Consider the following 23866-nt stretch of genomic DNA (forward strand, 5'->3'; position numbering starts at 1 on the left):
AGGGGATATATCGATCACCATGAAAACTCTACAGGTGTTTGGGTGGGTGTTGAACTAGTCGGTACTAGTGCAGACTCAGCATCTGGAGTACCTAGGCTTACTGCTGGCCTCTGTGGAAGCTAGAGTGTTTCTTCAGACAAACTGCAGACTCTCAGAGCCATGGTAAAGTTGTTGATGAACCGCAAGAAATCATTCCTGCCTCTTCATTGGACAGTGATCACAACGGACGCCAGCCTGACCGGCTGGGGTGGAGTGCTGGGAGTACAGTCGACCCAGGGCCTCTGCTCGAGGAAGAAATCCCAGTTACCAATCAATGTGCTCGCGCTTCGAGTGATCAGGCTATGTCTCTCCACATGGTCAATGAGGCTACAAGGGCGTCCCATCAGGATCCAGTCAGATAAAGACACGGAAGTGGCATATGTCAACTATCAAGGAGGAACGAGGATCTTGGCTGCAGCATGAGAGGTCGCTCACATCCTTCGGTGGGCAGAGCAGCACGTACTGGCCCTGTCAGCTGTATACATCCCGGGAATAGAATCCGTAGGTATTCAGGCTTCTTTGCGTGTGGTGGGGCAAACCAGCTGTGGATTTTCTGGCCTCTCGGCTCCATCGCAAGGTGCGAAGGGTTCATGTCCAGGACAAGAGATCCTTAGGCGGATGCGCTGGTGGCTCCATAGGAGCAGTACCGGCTGATTTACGCCTTCCCTTCGCTCAAACTGTTGCCTTGTCTGCTTTTCAGAGTGGAGGCAGAGGGGATTCCAGTGATTCTGATCACTCCGGATTGGCCCCGGCGTCCATGGTAAACCGATCTAGTACTCCTGGTGGCGGATGCGAGAAGACCTATCGCAAAGTCCAATACTCCATCCTACTTTACACTCGCTGGTTTTAACGGCATGGCTGTTGAAAGCCAGGTGCTAAGGAACCAAGGTCTGTCAGGCTCAGTAATCTCCACCATGCTGAGGGCACGAAAATCTTCTTCTCAGAAGATATACCATTGTACGCGGAAGACTTGTATCTCCATGTGTGAGGAGATGGGGTGGCATCCGCACACCTGTTCAATTTATAGGATCCTGCTTTGTTTACAGCGAGGAGTGGACCAGAAACTGTCTTTAAGCACCAACAAGGGACAGCTATCAGCCTTGGCTGTCTTTTTCCAACGACCGCTGGCATCTCACTCATTGGTAAGCACCTTTGTTCAAGGGGTTTGGCATGTAGTCCCTCCGGTGCGACCACCCCTACCTCCTTGGGATCTGAACCTGGTGCTATCGGAGCTTCAGAAACTACCGTTTGAGAACATCAGGGAGATTCTCTTGTAGACAGTCTCAGAAAGTGGTCTGTCTAGCGGCTATTACATCTGCTAGGAGGGTTTCTGAGTTGGCGGCCTTGTCTTGCAAGTCGCCCTATCTGGCTTTCCACAAGAATAAGGTGGTGTTGCGTCCGCAACCTTCTTTTCTTCCAAGGGTGGTTTCGGCCTTCCATCTCAATGAGGACATTGTGTTATCATCTGTGTCGTAAGCCGACACACCCTAAGGAGGGTGTGTATAGTATCTAGAAATCCGTTTGGCTGGATCTAGATCATTGAGAATCCTCTCCAGAGCCGTATTTTGTACCCTAACCTCCCCACCCCAAACTGCTCAGTTGCATCATACAGCTGTGGCACATAGCAGGCATGCCAAGTCCTGGGTATTACAAACTGTTCCCTTAATTGCTCAAAGGTGGACATCTTGACATTCTGAGATATATGATGCAAATACTTTATACCATATTTGGCCCAAACATATCCATCTTCCAGTTTAAAAAAACTCCTCCAGTGATTGATTATACCACAGAGGACTATTGGGGGATAGCCGTAAGGGCTCATCCCTCATCCGCTGGGCACAGAGATGAAATACCCTACCAGGAAGAGCCATGACTGAGCCAATTTTCCTCCCCGGAACCCCTTTCCTGAACACCATATTTAGCAAAGTTTCTTGCGAAGTAGCTACTTCAGCTAGCATTAGGAATCTGGGGAATAAATCGCCAATATAAAAAGGACAGTAGAAATGCAAAAAAATAGGAGCGCAAGTCCCCCCCCATTGTAATTTGCAGTTTTAGGACAGCTAGAGAAACTCTGGGGGTACGGGATCCCCACAAAAATTTCACTACAATGGAGTATATGGTCCTAAAAATCTTCATCGACCCGAAGACAGGTGAATTTGAAAGAATGTACATAAATTTAGGAAGAAAAATAATCTTAAACTAGTATATTCTTCCCATCAGTGTGATCGGCAGATTCTGCCATTTCTGCACTCTGTCTTTCGAAAGGTCCCAATAATCGGTGACAAATTAAGCTCCAGAAATCGAGAAATGGGAAGCTGGACCACAACCTCTAAAAAATTTTAAATTAGACAAGGGAATGGAACAGTCCGAGGAGATTACTACTGCATCATCAATGGGAAATAGGACTTTGTCCAGTTAATTCGAAATCCAGAATAGTCTCCAAACTGCTGGATCAGCCTGAAGGCTGACGAAAGCGAGGGACCTGGATCCTCCCGATACAAGAGCATGTCACCTGCATATCGGGACACATGCTCCTTGAACTCCCCCACTCGAAGACCAGACATACTAGTATTAGATCTCGGCTTAGTTGCCAGGGGTTCTATGGTCAGAGTAAACAGGAGGGGAGACAGTGGGCGTCCCTGCCTATTCCCATGAGATATAGGGAAGGGCTCTGATATAATACCAGTAACCCGAAATCTGACCAATGGGTCCGTATACAATAGCTTCACCCAGGAGATAAAGACACGCCCAAAGCCGAAGGATTCTATAAGGCTGAACAAGTATGCCCACTTCACTGAATCAAAAGCCGCCTTAATATCTAAAGAGGACACTACCTTTGTCCCAGAGTTGTCGTCATGTTCAGTTTGAAGGTTTACAAAAAGTCTCCTGATATTTATCTGGGCACATCTCCCCTGGATAAATCCTGTCTAGTCTGCATCAACCAACTTTAGGATAACTGTAGTCGCCCTGCAATAATTTCATTAATGAGATCGGACAGTAGGAGTCACATTCCCAAGGATCAGGGAGTGTGATCAGAACCACCAACGCTTCTCTCATAGAGGGTGGCATTCTACCATCCGACCTAGCCGCAGTTAAACACTCGCAGCAGACGAGGTGCTAAGCTATTTTCTGAAAGTTTGGTACCACTCCGAGGGGAGACCATCAAGACCTGCGTTTTTCTGAGGCGCAAAGGAAGAGAACGCCCCCTCCACCTCCTCTACAGCGATTTCTGCTTCTAGAGCAGCACTATCTTCATTCGTCAACACAGTCAACTCAATATTAGCTAGATAGGTTTCCAATGTCCCCCCCCCCCCGCAGTGGCACATGACACATAAAGCTCCTTATAAATTGAGCAAAGATTTGCAGAATGTCAACCAATTCACACACCTCCGATCTGTGCCAAACCTAAACACTTTTTATACATGCATGGACATAATACGGTCTTGCTAGATACACCAGAAGTCTGCTGTTCTTGTCCCCAAACTCAAATATGCGCCTCCTCTGTGCAAGTCTTGTGGTTCCGGTCAGTCAGAGCAGCACTGTATTCCCTAGTTTTGTTCTGTAGGGTCAGCAGTCTCTCCCTGGTGGGTCCCCTAACATATTCCGCTTCTGCTAGAGACACCTCTGTCTCCTTATCCTGTACCGTAGATGCCAACTGTTTTTTGAACCCACTCACCTCCACTATAAATACCCCCCCCCCCCCCTCAGAGTGGCTTTAAAAGCCTCCCACTGAAGGAGATGAGACCCGTTATTTCTGTTTTCAGCCCAGAAGGGATTGATAGCTTCAATATATTTAATCATATTTTTTTTGCAACCAACTAGCTCTCATCCGCCAATGACGGATCCTGGTTTTGGCCCCAGTTTGAGATCCAGCAGCATGGGAGAATGGTCAGAAAGAGCTCTAGGCAAGTATGTCACCTCCCAGACCAGCTCCAGGCCTCCCCCCTCAGCAAGGACAGTGTGTATTCTGGATAACGTCTTATGCGTTTTAGAATAACAGGAACACTCCTCAAGCGTCTTGATGTTGAAAACGCCAACTATCCTGGAACCCATGTGTAGACAACCATCCCGCCAGGGGGGCCAGAGCTCCAGATGGCGCTCCCAGCGTATTCATGGCTATGTCCGCCACTGCATTAAAATCCCCCAAAATGAAAATCTTCCCTTTCGCTATTTCATATGTGGCCTGTAGCATGTCATCCAGATGAGACAGAGAGAAGGGAGGAGGTACATATAAATTCACGAATGTCAGGAACCTATTCATCACCTTCACCACCAGAATAACATATCTACCTTTGACATCAGTCTTAACTGCATGTATGGAGATGGGCATAGCTTTTGTGACCATTGTAGAAACCTCCCTGGCATAGGAAGAAAAACTTGCATGATAAGCTCCAGCAACATGGGCCCTCTTCAGAGAGAGAACTCTGGAACCCTGCAAATTGGTTTCTTGCAATAGGATCAAGTGTGGTTTATACTTTAATATAGTCAAAGGAACGTTTGCATCTTGAACATTCCAGGCCACAACCCCAAGATTCGCCTCCATTGCAAATGATCATAAGACAGACAATCCCCCTCCCTCACCCCCCCCCCCCCCCAGCAACGAGGGGAGACAAAAAAAATCAGGGCCCTAGAGCTCCCTCACCCCATGTAAATAGAACAGTAGCAGCTTAACATTGTATGACTTATTGCACACACACTGAGCATAGAAAATCCAGTCCATATAGAAGAATTGGCCCAACAGAGAAAACACCCATAATCTCCCCGCACCCAGCCCCAACATGCCAGGCGCTTTGATCCCATAACTGTTAACCGAGAGAGGAAACGGATGTGAGACTTAATGCAGCCTCACAGGCAGAGCAATGGAACAGAATCCCAGTCAGGGTGTTACACAGGGAAATTAAAATAAAAATACAACTAATGCCGGCCATACACGATGCGAATTCCGAACGACCCGTCGAACGATAAACGAAAGCGGCACTCACAACAACATGCGAATGTGCCATCAATTAAGTACGAAAATCGTACGTTAAAACACTATGTTTTAACGGGTTTTTTTTATTCCGTGTTGCGTTCGACCATTCGTTCGTTGTTTTATATGGTTTCCTTCTGGTTCAAACTTTCCAGAGATCGTGCGCAGTTCATTTTCTTATGTCAAATCGTCCAACTCTGCCATTAACGATACGATTTTTGGACGATTTTTGAAAAAAAAAACAACATGTTGGATTTGTCAATTTGCCCTGTCGTACGAAAATCGCATGTCGCGCATACCACACTAACGATACGAAAATCGGTCGATTTTACTTTCGCTCGGATTTTCGTTCGGAATTCGCATCGTGTATGGCCGGCATAAGTGGGAGAGAAAAAACAGCAGCCTAATTTCCACACAGACTCCCTCAGATTTTAGAGATTCCTTCCGTAAACCTATCCAAATGTCATAATTTACTAGGGAGGACGTGGTGAATTCTCACCTCTCAGGCAACCCTGGGCATTCAACCATCCTGAAGCTTCAGTAGGAGTTGCGAAGAAATAGACTTTCTCATTATCCACAATGCGCAGTTTAGCAGGATATAACATACTGTAGATCAAATTCAGATCCCTAATGTGCTTCTTCACTGACTGAAAAGAGGCCCTCTGTTTCTGAGTGGCAGCTGAAAAATCAGGGTAAATGGAAATCCGATAGCCATTAAACTCCAGCTCGGGGCCCATGCTGGCGCTTTCAGAATATTCTCCTTGTCACGGAAATGCAAGATCTTTGCTACCATAGGTCAGGGAATTGCTCCCTTCGGTGGGGCTTGACTCAGAACACGATGGGCCCGTTCAATTAGCAAACATATTAGTGAAAGTGCCAGGAGCCATGTGCTCCTTAAGCCAGCCCTCCAGAAATTCCTCAGGGTGTCTCCCCTCCGTTCCCTCAGGGAACCCCACCAACTGAATGTTGTTCCTTCTCATGCAGTCTTCAATGTTGGCCATCTTTTAAAGTGTGCTCAGAGTTTTCTTTGCCACCTGCACAGCAGTGCCCAGAGGCCTTACAGTATCTTCCAGAGAGACAATACGATGATCTGTAGCCTGAGCCTTTTCTCTGAGTTTCTGCATATCATGCTTCATGAATGAAAACTCAATTTTAAGTTCCCCAAAATGATCAATAAGCTTGTTCTGGCATTCCTGTATGGCCACCATAATCTGTGTAAGGGATGGTTCATCCTCTTCCTCCTTCCCCCTGCCAGCTCTGCTTATGTGGGTATACAGCCTGTCCAGAGATCTCCCTCTGCGCTGTACGTGAGCCCTCTGAGGTTTGGGACTCACCCGGTTCCGGTGGGGGAGACGCTGGCTGAGCAGCCTCCACAGTTCTCTGCAGCAGTAGCCATTCTTCCTCCACTTCCCTTCCCGGGCACCGGCTCCATCTTGGGAGTCCCAGGCAAAGTAGGCCAGCCGTTATCCCGTTGTTTTGGGCCAGGGTGGCCCATATTTGCCCATCCTCAGAGATGCCCATGAGGTTCCTGCACACATACCCCGGCAACAAAAATTTTGCGTTTTGCTCAGAGGATCAATGTAAAATCAAAAGCCTGCAGAGCAAGCTCTGTCCCTGCGAACCTCACATGCTGCACGCCAGCTCCCATATCCTGAATTTGTAACTGGCCCTCTGCTGTTTGTAAAAATCTGTACTGAGCTAAAATGTAAATGTTTAAAGGCATTTTGAGATGATTAAAATAATTTATGATTATATGAATTGAAGATAGAGTGCCAGTGTTGAATCAATGAAAAATAATCAGCATTTTTGTCAATCCAAAATTGATATTTTTTTATAAGTGTAAATTTTCCTTGTTTCAACCTGTCTTTCATATACCCCTAGTGCATTCTTTTACCAAATGCATTGGGTTCACATTGGATTCACAAAAATTATTCAATTTTTTTTTTTTTTTTCTAAGACTAGCCACCTATCCAAACCTAAGGTAAGTTTAGCTATAAAGCCTTCAAATCACTTATTGAAACTGTTGACGCAAGAAGGTTTCCCTCCATCATGGGTGGAGGGCTGATTGTTCAGGTTTTCCCACTTTTTTCTTTTCAGAACTGCTCAAGTTCAGTTAAATTTAATGGTGACCTTTTTGTGGACTGCAGTTCTCAAGTCACTCCACAGATATTCTATACTCCACAATAGAGAATTGTGGGTACTATAGTTGGCAATTATTTTTTTTGCAATTTCACGTACATGCTCAATTTTTCTTCGCCCTTTCCTTCCGAACGGGAGCTCCATTTTCCAAATGGTAGTGGTTGTCCTTTTTCAGTCGTTCCTGGCGACTCAGGCTCCTCCCCTCTTCACCACACAGCGGGTGTCATGGGATGCCAACCCGATGTCTCCCGGACATACACTATAGGACGCTGCTGTCAGGAACCATGAAACAGACAGAGACAGAAGTACAATCAAATCACACTTGTTTATTAATAATAAAAATAAAAAGGTAAATAGAAAAAAGGGTAGTCAAGCATAGCCAGAGTTCAGTAGCCAGATCGGGTAGTCGGCCAGTCCAAAGTTCATAAACCAGATCGAGTAATCAGCCAGTCCAGAAGTCAGGGATCCAAGGAGAGCAACTGCAAGCAGGATAAGAATCCAGGAGGGATGTCAGCAAGCCAGTCTTGAAACAAACAGCAGGAGATGGTTCCTTGTAATGTGACCAACGTGAAGGCAATGGAGAAATGAGCTGAAAGGCTTTAAATAGGCAGGACAGACGAGCATCATCGGGAACAGCTGGTAACTGTGGAGAGAGAAGAGAGCTGGCAATTAGCCGACAGCTGAGCGGCCAGCCCAGAGGAGGAAGGTCTAAGCCAGCCCTGACATCCGCTCATCGTGAATAGAAGTACTCTGGTGACTGTCTTGGCGCAGCGCTGTCTGATCCATGGTCATCTCAACTTGAAATTAAAATAGCGCACATGTTTTTCAAGTGGACAGCAGTCTGCAATAAGTGAATTGCCAAGTTACTGCAACATGAAGCTATGAGTCCTCTATGCTTTGGGTACCTGTTGATAGATCTATAGCTGAGAGTTACAGTGTACTATAACTTTTTTGCTTTATTCCTACTTTTGGATTTTTACTTGACTGCAATAAGTACATCCCTCACTGTTGTGCTGGATATTAATGACTACCTCTGTGCTTCTCTTTTGATTAAATGTGATAGTTTTAATTAATTGATTGTATTTATGTTGAGGTCCACTGAGCGCTGATTTTAAATTGTATTCCTGAAAACATAAGGCATTTAAAGCTAAACTGCAGGGAAATACCACACCACTGCAAGAGTTAAATGCTCATTTAGGTCTAGGGGAACAAGAAAAGGAATTTTACGTACCGATCCCCTCCTTCGCAGGCTCCTTTGCACTACAAGACAGTTTCTCACAGCCTCTCACCCGCTATGCTCCAGTGGTAGCAGGTCCTCAGAGTCCTGTGTTGGATATGAGAACACCGAGGAACAGTCTGCTACTTGGGTTATAGGGGAGTGCCGACTGCTTTCCCCCCCCCCCCCCCCCCTAGGCCAAAAGAATCAATTTTTTTTGCTTGCTTTGTCAGGACAGCTCCACTGTAAGAGAGGAATTTTAATTTCCCCTGTGTTCTGGCTTTAAAACTTTTGAAGGAGCTATTCTGAGACCATTGACTTTGCAGAGAAATATGTCATTTGCATGTGTGTTTTTCTTTAAAATATATTTAGGCTGTTGGTGGGGAATTGTTTTGTCAATTTTTATTTTTTTTATTTTTTTTACAGAAATAAAGGAAGCAATTGTCATGCATTAGTTGCTTGCAACACTGCTGGATTGGAGAAAGAAAACAAGTTCAAGTTTGAAATGAGTGCTTGTAAGCCAGACTGTTTTAATGATGCTTCATTGCAGTCATCAAATTTTTCACTAACATCGGGAAAAGAAACAAAAGCTGTAATCAACTATACTAGTCTTGAGGATGAGAGGACTGTATCTCAGTCTGCTAGCTTAATCTCTTCTAGTCACTTTAATGTTAATTTTTATCGCGTGCCCTATTTAACTCCTGCTTTGTATTCTAAATGCTTTCTTGGTCCTGCATACCCTTTACCAGCAGTATGCTCCCGTGCTGAAAATGATTTGAATAAGGGCAATTCAGAAGTTCATGCAGAGACCAGAACATACAATGGACATTTTAGAAGCAGTGACTTGGACATGGATTTGAACAATGTAGAAACTCCTCAGTCTGACTGTAATGAACCATTAGAGATTCTTCCTGGAGAGAAGAAGTCTATCACAATCGTGTGTGAAGCAAGGTACGCATTCATTTTTAGTGGAATGTATTTGTGACGCTAGTTTGATTCAACTTTATTTATTCTATTGAGCTTTTGGATGGAGTAGCAAATTTTGAAAAACAGATATAGCCCTCACTTCAGGGTCCCAGAATAGACGTGAGGAATCTGAGTAGACAGTGCTCTGGCTCCTAGCGTCCTCCAAACACTCTAACAGAATGCAGCTAGAGAAGGAGACAAGAATAGTGAAGATAAGAACAGCTTATGTTTCAGCAAATAGCCTAATGCCGTGTACACATGACCAAACTTTTCGCCGGACTGCATTCAGTCTGACTTTTCGAAGGACTTCCGTTGAATCAGACTTCTCTACACACAATCACTCCAAAGGCCGATGGATTCGACCATGACGACGTACGACCGGACTAGAATAAGGAAGTTCATAGCCAGTAGCCAATAGCTACCCTAGCGTCTGTTTTTGTCCATCGCACTAGCATACAGACTAATGGCTTTTTCAACCAGACTCGAGTCCAACAAAGATTTGAAACATGTTCTAAATCTAAAGTACGTCTGATTTTTCGACAGCAAAGGTCCGATGACCCACACACGGTTGAATTTTCTGACGGATTCGTTCTGTCAGACCTTTGCTGTCAAAGTCCGGCTGTGTGTACACAGCATTAGTCATAGCCTGGTGGCAAATTTAGATCTCGATTTATATCAAATCCTTTAAACACTCACATTTTATAAGGAAAAGCCCCTTTCTTGCAGTAAAGGAGTACCAAACCTTGTGGTGATTGGTTGTAACAGTCTATGTAACGTGCAGTCCTGGAGGCTACTCGCAAAACACTATGATGTCCTTCTGGACCCTTGGAGTAGTGTATAGGATAGAATGTGCAATACATTAGTATTGAGACCCACTATATCATTAGCAATTGAGACCCACTATATCTAGTAAGCTGGCCAGCATTTCTAGTCAGTTTGAACTGTGCATCACAGTTACACCACATGTAATTTTAGGTTCAAACTAACAAAAGCTGTAATCAGCATGAAAGGAGTTCTTGCTTCAGTATTTTCTTCTTTTTTTTATGTGCTATTTGGTTTTTTTTTTGTTAAAGTGATGATAAATCCTAACTGTGCCTTGAAAGGGTATTCATGCCCCTTGAAATTTTCTTAATTTTGTAATGTTGCAACCAACAAACAAATGTATTTTTGGGGGATTTTGTGTAATAGACCAACACAAAGTGGCACTATATTGTGAAGTGGAAGGAAAATGATAAATGTTTTAAAAAAAATGTTAAGTTTTTTTTTTTTTTTTTTTTTTACAAATACCTGAAAAGTGTGGCATGCATTTTGTATTCAGCCCCTTTTTACTCCGATACTCCCAACTTAAAATCTAGTGGAACGAATTGCCTTCAGAAGTCACCTAGATGGTAAATAAAGTCCACCTGTGTATAATTTAATCTTGGTATAAATACAGCTGTTCTGTGAAGCTTTCAGAGGTTTGTTAGAGGACCTTAGTGAACAAACCTCATTGTAAAGGCAAAGGAACACCAGACAGGTCAGGGATAAAGTTGTGGAGAAGTTTAAAGCAAGGTTAGGTTATGAAAAAAAAAATATCCCAAGACTTGAACATGGCGCACTGTTCAATCCATCATCCAAAAGAGTATGGCACAACTGCAAACCTACTAAGACATTGTCGTCCACCTAAACTGACAGGCCAGGCAAGGAGTGCATTAATCAGAGAAGCAGCCAAGAGGCCCATTGTAACTCTGGAAGAGCTGCAGAGATCTACAGCTCAGATGGGAGAATCTGTCCACAGGACAACTATTAGTCATGCACACCACAAATCTGGCCTTTATGGAAGAGTGGCAAGAAAAAAGCCATTGTTGGAAAAAAAAGCCATAAGTCCCATTTGCAGTTTGCGAGAAGCCATGTGGGGGGAGACAGCAAACATGTGGAAGAAAGTGCTCTGGTCAGATGAGACCAAAATTGACCATTTTGGCCTAAAAGCAAAACGCTATGTGTGGCAGAAAACTAATACTGTACATCATCCTGAACATACCATCCCCACCTGGAAATGTGGTGGCAGCATCATGTTGTGGGGATGCTTTTCTTAAGCAGGGAAAAGGAAGCTGGTCATAATTGTTGGGAAGGTGGATGGAGCCAAACACAGGGCAATTTTAGCAGAAAACCTGTTTGTCTGCAAACGACTTGAGACTGGGGCAGAGGTTCACCTTCCAGCAGGACAATGACCCTAAACATACAGCCAGAGCTGCAATGGAATGGTTTAGATCAAAGCATATTCAGGTGTTAGAATGGCCCAGTCAAAGTTCAGACCTAAATCCAATTGAGAATCTGTGGCAAGGCTTGGAAATTGCTGTTCACAGATGCTCTCCATCCAGTCTAACAGATCATGAGCTATTTTGCAAAGAAGAATGGGCAAAAATGTAATTCTACAGATGTGCAAAGCTGGTAGAGACATCCCCAAAATGACTTGCAGCTGTAATTGCAGAGTATTGACTGAGGGAGGCTGAATACAAATGCACGCTACACTCTTATTTATATTATATTATAAATTTAAAGAAATTTGAAGTTTGAATTGAGATTTGAAATCCATTTTTATTATTTTTCCTTCCACTTCACAATTATGTGCCACTTTGTGTTGGTCTATCACAAAACATCCCAATAAATTACATTTACGTTTTTGGTTGTATTATGACAAAATGTGGAAACTTTCAATGGGTATGAATACTTTTTCAAAGCACTGTACATATACCCATAAAAGTGGCTGGCCTCAGGTGATGCACAGAGATTAAACCAATCCCCCTACAAAAGTTGTACCTGTTTATCTGCCTTATTCTCTTCTCTGAATCCGTTCAAAGTCTATAATTTATAAAGCTTGTCTGAGCTGTCAGAAAAAAAAGGGCTGGAGAGCTTAAATTACACTCTGCAGAGCTCACTGGTGAGAGCTGATTGAAGGGAAGGGACACCACTCCACACGGCACACAGGAACATAGCCGAGGCTGTCAATTAGCCGCAGTTCCCTCGCCTGTCATCTTTTTTGTTTTTCTCTTGGTGTCAGGAAAACTTGTCAGAAGGGATTCATGCCAATAGAAGAGGAACAACACCGCAGACAAAATGATCCTCAGTGCTCGTAATTGCGACAAGTACACACCACAGAGCTATGCTTTCTTTGTTCATATTTCATGTCTGAGGTTTACAACCACTTTTAATTGAAAATATTTTGTATTTGTGGCAATTTTTTTAACCACACATAAACCCCCTTCCTAACCAGACCAATTTTCAGCTTTCGGTGTGCTCACATTTTGAATGACAATCATGCCACACTGTACCTATATGAAATTTTTGTCCTTTTTTTTATTTTTTATTCTTTCGTTCATTGACGGACACAGCTCCATTAATCTTGACTGCAGGGTTATTACGCCACCTTCAGGAGAGGACTAGGCAGAACATGTAATACATGTGAAAAAACAGAACTGTACAGTTCCGCCCAGGGGGCGGCCCCTTTGGTAATAACCCCTCAGCCTCCCCAGCTTGGTCATCGAGTGTGTGCAGGCCCTAGCTATGCGCTGGGTCGGCCACGACATGCCCCTCAGGCTCCAGGGGCGGCTGGTGAGCGCAATGTTCCGGGGCACACATATGACCGCACTACGGATGTCTTTGTCAGAGTTTGCTGTGGCCCGCAGCCACCCCGTTTTGCTCGGGTGTGGGTCTGTGGTGGGATGCCTCCAGCTCGTCCAAAGTACAGCTCTCCCTGCCTTGGCAGAACAGAGCAGCTGGGTGTTCCCTGGGAGATCGATTAGGGGGGTCCCTCTTCTCCCTTTCTTCTCTCCCTGTCCGGTTTTCCCTCCACTGCCCCCGTGGGGGATGCTGCATGACTGGGCTGTAGTGCGGTGCGTGTACCTGGGCCAGGGGTCCTCTGGGGGGCTCTGATCCTTGATTTGGGGGCTGCGCTGGCTGTCATGTGCTGCCACCATAGCGCTGACCGCTGCCATCGTCTGTGTATTCTCTGTGTACAGTTGTTCGTCGGCTATTTTCTGCCTCTGTGAGAAGCATGGTCAGCGGCCATTTTCCCATTTTCTTTTACCTGCAGCGTGTTTTTTCTCCACAGAGCTGGTTCCTGTGCCTCAGAACAGCGCAGTTTTTGTTCCTGGACACTTGTGAGCTGACACAGGACACAGCCATCAGTAACAGCATGGCGCAGCACTCGGTCAGGGTGGTGAGTCCTGCGGTGGGGGCCCCTCAGTCTGTAGCAGCTAGGAGGGTGGGATTGAGCACCTTGTCTCAAGTCCCCAAGGGTGGCGGACAGGGTGGGTCAGCATGGCGTCAGAAGCTGGCGTTTCTTCCCCAGACCTCCCTGTAATTGCAACTGGCTTGCCTGCAAACAGTGCAGTGCCTTTGGACGCTTTGTCGGCGGTCCTTGAAACGTTCGCTGGCAGGGTGGAGGCGGTCTGCGGGCACAAGGAGGGTATAAAAAGGCTTCTGCCCCCCCCTCCTCTGGGGAGAGCTCTGACTCAGACTCGGGCCCCACAGTGACAGGCGGCCCCTGCTCTGATGTGTCAGAGGATGCTGACCAGGACCGATCGGACAGTGAGGATGATTCCGTGTCCAGGTCCATGCAGGAAAAGTTGGAGCACTTATCACCGCTGTACGTGATACCCTGAAAATACAGGATGCGGCAGGGTCCTCTGCCGAGGTGGCAGTCCCTTTTGGGTCCAGTAAGCCAGCTCGTACACCTAAGGTGTTCCCGTATCTGACTTACTTTGATAAGTTCATTTACAAGGATTGGGGAAGACCGCAATGGACCTTTTCGGTCCCAAAAAGAATGGCGGTGCGTTACCCCTTTGAGGAGAGCCTTCTTAAAAAATGGTCAGCTCCCCCGGTCGTGGACCCCCCAGTATCCAGGTTAAACAAAGTAACCACAATCCCGGTAGAAGGGGCCCCTGTATTTAAGGACCCTACCGACAGGAGAGCCGAGGTAGTGGGGACAGCGCTACGACCAGTACTGGACACGGCATTAGTGTTGCAGACCCTTACTGCGTGGGCAAAACTATTGCACCATGAATTGGAGAAGTAGCAGTCTCCTCAAGTCTGCGTGGAACTAGCAGACCAGTTAGTGCACAGCCTTAAAGAGGAAGTAAACCCTTTCAAACCACTTTGACCTACAGGTAAGCCTAGATTAAGGCTTACCTGTAGGTCCAAGCAATATCTCCTAAACCTATATGGTTTAGGAGATATTTGCCCGAAAATGGGCACCGCTGTCTACGGCGCATGCGCCGTAGACAGCGGCGCGCAGGCGCACTAAATGCGGCAAGTCCAAGAATGGATTTTCCTAATTTGTAGACTCCCGTGCGCATGCGTGGGAGTGACGTCATCGCGGCTTCGCCGAATGGCAGCGGCGGAGCTGCGAGACGCGACTCCCGTGCGCATGCGCGGGAGTGACGTCATCGCGGCTTCGCCGCTGTGATTCGGCGGAGCTGCGAGACGCCACCAGCAAGATGGATGCGGCGGACTACAGGGGACAGCGGCGACTTCGCTGGCTCCTGTGTCAGGTAAGTGACACATAATGAGCTACTATGCGATGCATAGTAGTCCATTATGCTTTACCTTTGCAGGGAAAAAAAGAGGAAGTAAACCCATCAGGGTTTACTTCCTCTTTAAGTATGTCATGGACGTGGCCCTGGATACACTTCCCTTACTCTCCAGAGCATCAGTATCAGCAGTGGTGCTGCGGCGCCTGATCTGGCTGAAATACGGGTCTGCGGACCAGGCATCTTGAAGGTTTGCCCCCGCCTGACACACGGGTGGGGGGGGTCGCCTTCGGGAGTTTGCAACTCAGTGGGCCTCTCGGCTGTCCGACCAATGGGTCTGTGAAGTGATTTAACCGGGCTACAAGATAGTTCCTCTCTTGGCCACCAAACAGATTCTTTCCCTCCAGCATAGCCTTACTCCCGGCTCGCCGGGAGGCCCTGTTTGGGGCAGTAAGGGACCTGCTCAGCTGCGGGGTGATGGTGCCTGTTCCAGAAACTGAAAGGTTTCAGGGATTCGATTCCAATCTGTTTGTAGTCCCCAAAAAGAAAGGAGTACGTCCAATCCTGGACCTAAAAGCCCTCAATTGCTTTGTGAAAGTACAGAGGTTCAGAATGGAATCAGTTCGCTCCGTAGTCGCTGCACTCCATCAGGGGGACTCCCTGGCATCTCTGGATATCCAGGGCGTGTACCTGCACATACCCATATGCCTCAGACGTCAGAGGTTTCTGCGATTTGCATTAGACCACTACCAGTTTGTGGCTCTCCCCCTTGGCCTGGCTTCAGCACCCCAAGTCTTTACCAAGGTATTGGCTCCAATTTTGGCATTGTTGCGACAATGTGGGATCGCAATCGTGGGTTACCTAGAAGATCTCCTTCTGAAAGCAGCTTCTGCCTCAGAATTAAAGGAGGATTCATCACTCTTTTCCCATAGAGGTTCAGCAAGTCTACAAAGACCAAGAAAGTAGGTTCATTATTATTAAAGGCACATTAGCTGGGAGAGACATTACATTTGCTAATGTATGCGCCCCTAATGACACACAAACCACATTTTTCACACAATTTTTCAACAAATTACAACAATATCATTCTTCGCATATCATTGTAGGTGGAGACTTTAACTCAGTACCTCAACCAAATCTAGATAGAAGCAAACAAAATCTCAGAATTCCAAAACATTCTCTAAAACAACCACTTCACATGTAAATGTCTTACAATTGATAGATTCATGGAGAGCGTTAACCACTTCAATACCAGGGCACTTAAACACCTTCCTGCCCAGACCAATTTTGAGCTTTCAGCGCTGTTTTCTGCACTTTGAATGACAATTGCGCGGTCATGCTACACTGTACCCAAATGAAATTTTAATCATTTTTTTCCCACAAATAGAGCTTTCTTTTGGTGGTATTTGATCACCTCTACGGTTTTTATTCTTTGCTAAACAAATAAAAAAATACTGAAACTTTTGAAAAAAAAGTTTTGTTTTGTTTGTTTCAAAACTTTGTAAATAAGTACATTTTCTCCTTTACTGATGGGCACTGATGGGGCTACACTGATGGGCACTGATAAGGCGGCACTGGTGGGCACCAATGATGTGGCACTGATGAGGTGGCATTGATGAAGTGGCATTGATGGACACTGATATGTGGCACGGATAGGCGGCACGGATGGGCACGGATGGGCGGCACGGATGGGCACGGATGGGCGGCACGGATGGGCACTGATGGGCGGCACAGGTGGGCACTGATGGGCGGCACAGGTGGGCACTGATGGGCGGCACAGGTGGGCACTGATGGGCGGCACAGGTGGGCACTGATGGGCGGCACAGGTGGGCACTGATGGGCGGCACAGGTGGGCACTGATGGGCGGCACAGGTGGGCACTGATGGGCGGCACAGGTGGGCACTGATGGGCGGCACAGGTGGGCACTGATGGGCGGCACAGGTGGGCACTGATAGGCGTCATTGTAGTATGTTATACTGTACTAATGGATGCCAATCGGTGCCAAACAATGCATGCCGATCAGTGATGCCCATTGTGGGCACTGGCATCCATTGTGGGCACTGGCTGGCATCCCTGGTGGTCTAGGGAGGATTACCTTGTGCTGGGCATCCCTGGCGGTCCAGTGTGGGCATCCTCGGGGGGGGGGGGGGGGCTGCGCTGATCGATCAGCACAGACCCCCCCTGTCAGAGGAGCAGCCGATCGGCTCTCTACTCGCGTCTGACAGACGCGAGTGAGGAAAAGCCGATCACCGGCTTGTCCTATTTACACTGTGATCAGCCGTGATTGGACACACCTGATCCGTCGGATACTCTTTACCGAGATCGTAGTTGCAGGGTGTCAGGCTGACACCCCGCAACAATGATCGCCGCGATGCACGCCCCCGGGGGGCTCAAAATCGTGATCACATCATATGACATCCGGTCAGGATTTTGAAACCACTTTGCAGCCGTCATTTGCCTATAGGGCGGGCGGTAAGTGGTTAAATATAGGTGCAAGAGACTACACATTTTATACACACCCGCGTGATTCATACTCGCGTATTGATCATATTTTTTGCACTCCTATAATTCTAGCTAATGCCCTAAAAGCCACAATACATCCGTGCTCTTGGTCAGACCACCATATTGTATCCCTTAGTACTACATTTATTGGCCTTATCTCCACCCCATACTCATGGAGACTGAACTCATCTCTATTAGCTGACCCCATTCAACAACAAGCGATAGCATCAGAAATCAAAGATTACTTTACAAATAATTTTGCTCCGGATATCACCCCATCCACATTATGGTTGGCACATAAAGCTGTCATAAGGGGCCACCTCATTAAAAGGGCGGCACAATGTAATAAGATTAAGTCCAAAAAAATCCATTCCCTTACTAAAGACCTCCATAACTTGTATAAAGACCACAAACACACACATGACCCGGTTATCTTTAAGTTGATCGCACATAAACGCAACAAATTAGATTCCCTCCTAACATTAAGAGCAGAAAAAGCTCTCTTCTGGTCAAAAGCAAAATTCTTCCTATCTAGTAGCTCTTACTCTACGATGTTCGCCCCTAAAAACGTAACCAATCAATAAAACCTACCCATATCTATAAATGTAAAAATAGCGTGAATCAGCTTGTCACACACCCTCAGGAGATACTTTCAGTATTCAAAAATTTCTACTCTGACCTTCTCTCAGCACCAAACACACCAATCCCTCCCTCTTCACTTTCTTGGTTGAATAACCTCCCTTTTCCAAAATTAAACCGAACACAAGATATCCTAAACTCGCCATGCTCAGAACTACTACCATCTCAGATAATCAAATCACTTAAAAAAAAAAAAAAAAAAAAAAAAAGTTCAGCACCAGGCCCAGGTGATTTTTCATCACTATACTATAAACAATATCACCAACTTCTAATTCCTCACCTGGTGAAATTTATATAATAATCTAAAAGGAGAACAGTTCCCAGAGGAAATTCTACTCGCTAACATGTCACTCATCCCAAAACCAAACAAGGATCATACATTACCCCAAAATTATAGGCCAATTTTTGTTATAAATAATGATCTTAAATTTTTTAGTAGACTACTTGCTAATAGACTTGCCACAATTATCCCTACACTTATCTCTCCATTCCAGTCCAGATTTATCCCTGGAAGACAGATTACTGACAACATCAGATTAGTCACAAACATTATCCAAGACGCGAATATACACTCTAGACCAGGGCTTGACAAATTTACTTGGAATCTAGGAGCCAGGTCCGTGACGGCGATCCGGACCTGTCCCTGGCCTGACATGGAGACGAGTGAGGGGAAGATAGCCCCCCCCCCCCCCCCCCCCACCTGTTTTCAAGTCATTGCCCATAGCTCTTAGAGGGACATTTTATTTTTTAATTTTTTTTCAAATGACAAATTTTTTTAAAATTGCATTTTAGTGTAAATATGAGATCTGAGGTCTCTCTGACCCCAGATCTCATATTTAAGAGGACCTGTCATGCTTTTTTCTATTACAAGGGATTTTTACATTGCTTGTAAAAGGAATAAAAGTGACACAATTTTTTATTTTTTTAAAAAAGAACAGTGGAAAAAATAAAAATAGAAGTTAAAATAAATAAAAAAAATGAAATGCGCCCTGTCCCGCCAAGCTTGCGTGCAGAAGCGAACGCATATGTGAGTAGCGCCCGCATATGAAAGCGGTGTTCAAACCACGCGTATGAGGTATCACCGTTATCGGTAGAGCGAGAGCAATAATTCTAGCCCTAGACCTCCTCTGTAACCCAAAAGGTGCAACCTGTAGAATTTTTTAAACGTCGCCTATGGAGATTTTAAAGGGTAAAAGTTTGTCGCCATTCCATGAGCGGGCGCAATTTTGAAGCATGACATGTTGGGCATCAATTTACTCGGCGTAACATTATCTTTCACAATATAAAAAAAATTGGGCTAACTTTACTGTTGTCTTAGTTTTTAATTAAACAAATTATTTTTCCCCCAAAAAAGTCCACTGCGCAAAAACGGTGTTACAGGCAGTATTGCAACGACCACCATTTTATTCTCTAGGGTGTTAGAATAAAATGTATAATGTTTAGGGGTTCTAAGTAAAGGGAAGGAGATAGGCGAGCAGTGAAACAGGCAGGGGAAGCTCCAATAGCATTGCTGTTTGTCATACCAACGCCCACCACAAGAGGGTGCCAGATTCCAGAAGGAACCTTAGGACCGCAGAATGCATCAATTACCGGCGGCGCGGCCCGACGCGATCATGCCGGGGGGGGGGGGGGGGTCCACAGAGACAGGATACCCCCAGCTGTGCTGCCCCACTAATTCTAGTCGCAGATGTGACCTGGCACCCGGGTTGTCTCGAGCCCTGCTCTAGACTACTTTTAATTTTGAGCCTAGATATTAATAAGGCATTTGATGAGTGTCTCATGGAAATTTTTAGATTTAATACTCCAGAGATATGGCTTCAATGGAGAATTTGTACATGCTTTTCATGCACACTATCATAATCCTGCCACAAGAATAAGGGCTACCAGGCTGCAATTCTGATTTTTTTCAGTATAGGCAGGGGTACGCATCAGTGATGCCCCCTCTCCCCTTTGCTATTTGCCCTAGCGATTGAACCGTTAGCCACAGCAATCCTACTACACACAGACATCAAAGGTTATACAACAAGCAATAATACATATAAGCTGAGCATGTACGCAGACGATATGTTACTTTTCCTTTCCCAACCTAATACTGCATTACCTAATCTTTTATACACCCTCAATATTTTGTCATCCCTATCGGGCTTAATGGTCAATGTATCCAAATCATTAGGTATGCCAATCAATATCCCTCATTCCAATCTAGAGTCCTTACACACTTGATTTAACTTTTCCTACGCATTAGAGTCCCTTCCATACTTAGGCATTCACCTCACCCCCATTTTCAATGATCTCGCGGCAAAAAACGACATACCGTTGATGCATAAATTGAGATTGACACTAAAAATGTGGAAAACCTTTAAGATATCTTTCTTGAGCAGGATCACAGCAATAAAAATGACTTTACTTCCTAAGAGCTTGTATTTTAGGGCTCTCTCCATGTCGCGTACCTAATGGTTTTGAGCCCGAATTGCAGAGGGAGGCCTCCCTTACGGCTCCCACTCCCAGTTCCCTGGTAAGGTAACCGGAGACGCAGGAGTAAGGAGGGGCACGGATGCCTGGCAGGATCAACAGACCGGAAAGGATGAACAGACTGGGTCAGCTCGGCAGACTGGATCGCCGAACAGGCCGGGTAAGGTATCGGGCTGGCAGCAAAGGTACAAGGGAGCAGGCAGGAGAGAAGTCAGACAGGCCGGGGTCGGGTGCAGGGCGTTAACGGGTAGGTCACAGACAAGCCGGGTCTTTATCACAGGTAAGTATTTCAGATCAGGTCCTTGGGCACACAACGCTGTAGAGCAGACAGCGGGGACCGTCTGTGACAGACAGGCTTAAATATCCGGTCTGGCATCAACAGGGGCGTGCGCTCATGAACCAGAGAGCCTGGGGCGCAGATTTCTGCCAGGATCTTCATGACATGGCTCCACCCCAAGGGACAGCCCCCGGATGCCCATTCGGGCAAATTTATTGGGATGGTCCCTCTTGGAAGATTGAACCAGACTCTTAGCGCGGATGTTGTTCTCGGGCTCCCAAGAATTTTCTTCGTGACCACACCCCTTTCCATTTAATTAAGAACTGGTTCTGGTTTCTTCTCCTTCTGAAGTTTAGGATAGCTTCAACTTCAAATTCTTCCTCACCGTCTACTAAGACCGGATCAGGAGGAGTGGTACCTCGGTTAGGAAATGGGTTGGGAACGGAAGGTTTCAACAGGGACACATGGAATACTGGGTGGACCTTTAATGAGTCTGGGGGTTCCAATTCGAAGGCCACTTCATTAATCTTCCTTCTAACTGGAAAAGGTCCTAAGAACTTGGGACCCAGTTTCCTTGAAGGGCACGCCATCTTCAAGTTCACCGTGGATAACCACACCAAATCACCGGGTACCAGTACCAATTCCCCTCGTCTCTTGTTGAAGGTTGTCTTGTTGTGCTCTGGAGTTCTAGTCATGGTTTCTTGCAGAAGTTGGTTATTGGTTGAGAAGAAATCCGTCTTTTCCTGAACCGCTGACACTGTGTATTCGGGAAGGGAGTTTGGTAGAAACGAAGGGTGGAAGCCGTAATTGGCGAAAAAAGGTGTCTGCTTGGTGGTGGAGTCGATAGAATTGTTGTAGGCGAATTCGGCTACTGGGGGAGCAGGGACATCCAATCATCCTGAGCAAAAGAGGAGAAACAGCGTAGGTATTGTTCAAGGATTTGGTTCGTCCTCTGTTTCCCCGTTGGACTGAGGATGGTAGGCGGATGAAAAAGACAATTAAATATACAAAGCCCTGCAGAAGGACTTCCAGAATCGAGAGGTGAACTGCACCCCTCGATCTGAAACTATATTGGCTGGTACCCCATGGAGCCTGATGATTTCCTTGATGAATACCTGTGCCGTTTTGGGCTGAGGGGGTTCCCTTCATGGGAATGAAGTGTACCATCTTCAACAGACGATCAACTACCACAAAGATAGTGGTATGATCTTCTGCCGGGGGTAGTTCAATGATGAAATCCAGAGACTGCATTCTCCATGGCCTGTCCGGAACAGGCAGGGGTTTGAGTAGGCCCCAGGCCTTAGTCCTACGGATCTTACTCCTGATGCACGTAGTGCTGGTATCCACAAACTTTTTGCAGTCCTCCCACAACTAAGGCCACATTGTACCAAATCGGTGGTCGTGGTGATGCCAAAGTGCCCACCGAGTGCGTGGTCGTGACATAGTTATAAAACGGTTACCCACGGAGGCTTGTCTGAGTCGGGAAAGCAGAAGGAAATTCCCAGGAGCGAGAATGGTGTCTGGGGGAGAAATTTCTTGGGACTTATGGAACATCCGTGACAAGGCATTTGGCTTTATATTCTTAGAACCTGGGCGATAAGTTACATGGAAGGTGAATCGGGAGAAAAAAAGCGCCCACCTGGCTTGTCTCGGCTTCAGTTTTTTTGCGGATCTCAAGTACTCCAGGTTTTTGTGGTCGGTGAATATTAACCACTTGCTGCCCGCCCTATAGGCAAATGATGGCTGCAAAGTGGTTTCAAAATCCTGACCGGACGTCCTCAGGGGGCACGCATCGCGGCGATCGTTGTTGCGGGGTGTTAGTCTGACACCCCGCAACTACGATCTCGGTAAAGCGTCTCCGACTGAGACTCTTTACCACGTGATCAGCCGTGTCCAATCACGGCTGATCACAGTGTAAATAGAAAGAGCCGGTGATCAGCTTTTCCTCACTTGTGTCTGTCAGATGCGAGTAGAGGCGAGCCAATCGACTGCTCCTCTGACGGGGGGGTCTGTGCTGATCGATTATCAGCACAGCTCCCCCGAGGATGCCCACACTGGACCACCAGGGACACCACCAGGGATGCCCAGCACCAGGTATGCCATCCTAGACCACCAGGGATGCCAGTCAGTGCCCACAATGGATGCCAATCAGTACCCACAATGGGCATCACTGATTGGCATGCATTATTGTTTGGCACTGATTGGCATCCATCAGTACAAAACAATGCAATACAATGTCGCCTATCAGTGCCCATCCGTGCCGCCTATCAGTGCCCATCCGTGCCGCCTATCAGTGCCCATCCATGCCGCCTATCAGTGGCAATTTGTGCCACCTATCAGTGTCCATCCCTTTCGCCCATCAGTGCCACCTATCAGTGCCCATCAATGCCACCTCATCAGTACCACTTCATTGGTGCCACCTCAGTGCCTGTCAGTGCAGCCCCATCAGTGAAGGAGAAAACGTATTTACAAAGAACAAACAACTGAAACAAAAAAATAAATTTTTCCTCAATTTTCGGTCTTTTTTCATTTAGCAAAAAATAAAAACCGTAGAGGTGATCAAATACCACCAAAAGAAAGCTCTATTTGTGGGGAAAAAATTATAAAAATTTCATTTGGGTACAGTGCAGCATGACCGCGCAATTGTCATTCAAAGTGCGACATCGCTGAAAACTCAAAATTTGGTCTGGACAGGAACGTGTTTAAGTGCCTGGTATTGAGGTGGTTAAGATTGGGTGAGAAGCTCCTTCCAGTAAATAGCGCCATTCTTCCAATGTGGATTTAATTGCTAACAATTCCCGATCTCCTACGTCGTAGTTCTTCTCTGCTGTTGATAGCTTGCGTGAGAAGAAAGCTATGGGATGGAGCAGGGCCCTGGCTCCTTGTCTTTGGGACAATATTGACCCTACGGCAATTTCAGATGCATCCACTTCTAGAGCAAATGGTAGGGAGGAATCCAGATGTCTTAAGACAGGAGCAGAGGTGAAGAGTCCCTTGAGGATTTCAAAAGCTTCTTGGGCTTCAGGGGTCCAACGAAAACGGGTCCCTTGTTTTGTTAGCTGCGTGTTTGGTGCAATAATAGCCGAGAACTCTTTGATGAATTTGCGATAAAAGTTAGCGAACCTGATGAAACGTTG

General features: G+C 46.2%; 1 protein-coding gene across 1 annotated transcript in view; it reads left to right on the forward strand.

Annotated features, from left to right (window-relative positions):
* Window positions 1-23866, forward strand: part of MOV10L1 (Mov10 like RNA helicase 1) — a 301052-nt gene that overhangs the window by 109180 nt on the left and 168006 nt on the right. Inside the window, exon 7 of the mRNA XM_077473981.1 lies at window positions 8790-9314. Coding sequence (XP_077330107.1) covers window positions 8790-9314 — 525 coding nt within the window. The remainder of the gene's footprint in view (window positions 1-8789; window positions 9315-23866) is intronic.

Source organism: Lithobates pipiens, unplaced genomic scaffold (assembly GCF_037356315.1).
Source record: "Lithobates pipiens isolate NorthernLeopardFrog02 unplaced genomic scaffold, aLitPip1_a1.2 Scaffold_8, whole genome shotgun sequence".
Lineage (NCBI taxonomy): Eukaryota > Metazoa > Chordata > Amphibia > Anura > Ranidae > Lithobates > Lithobates pipiens.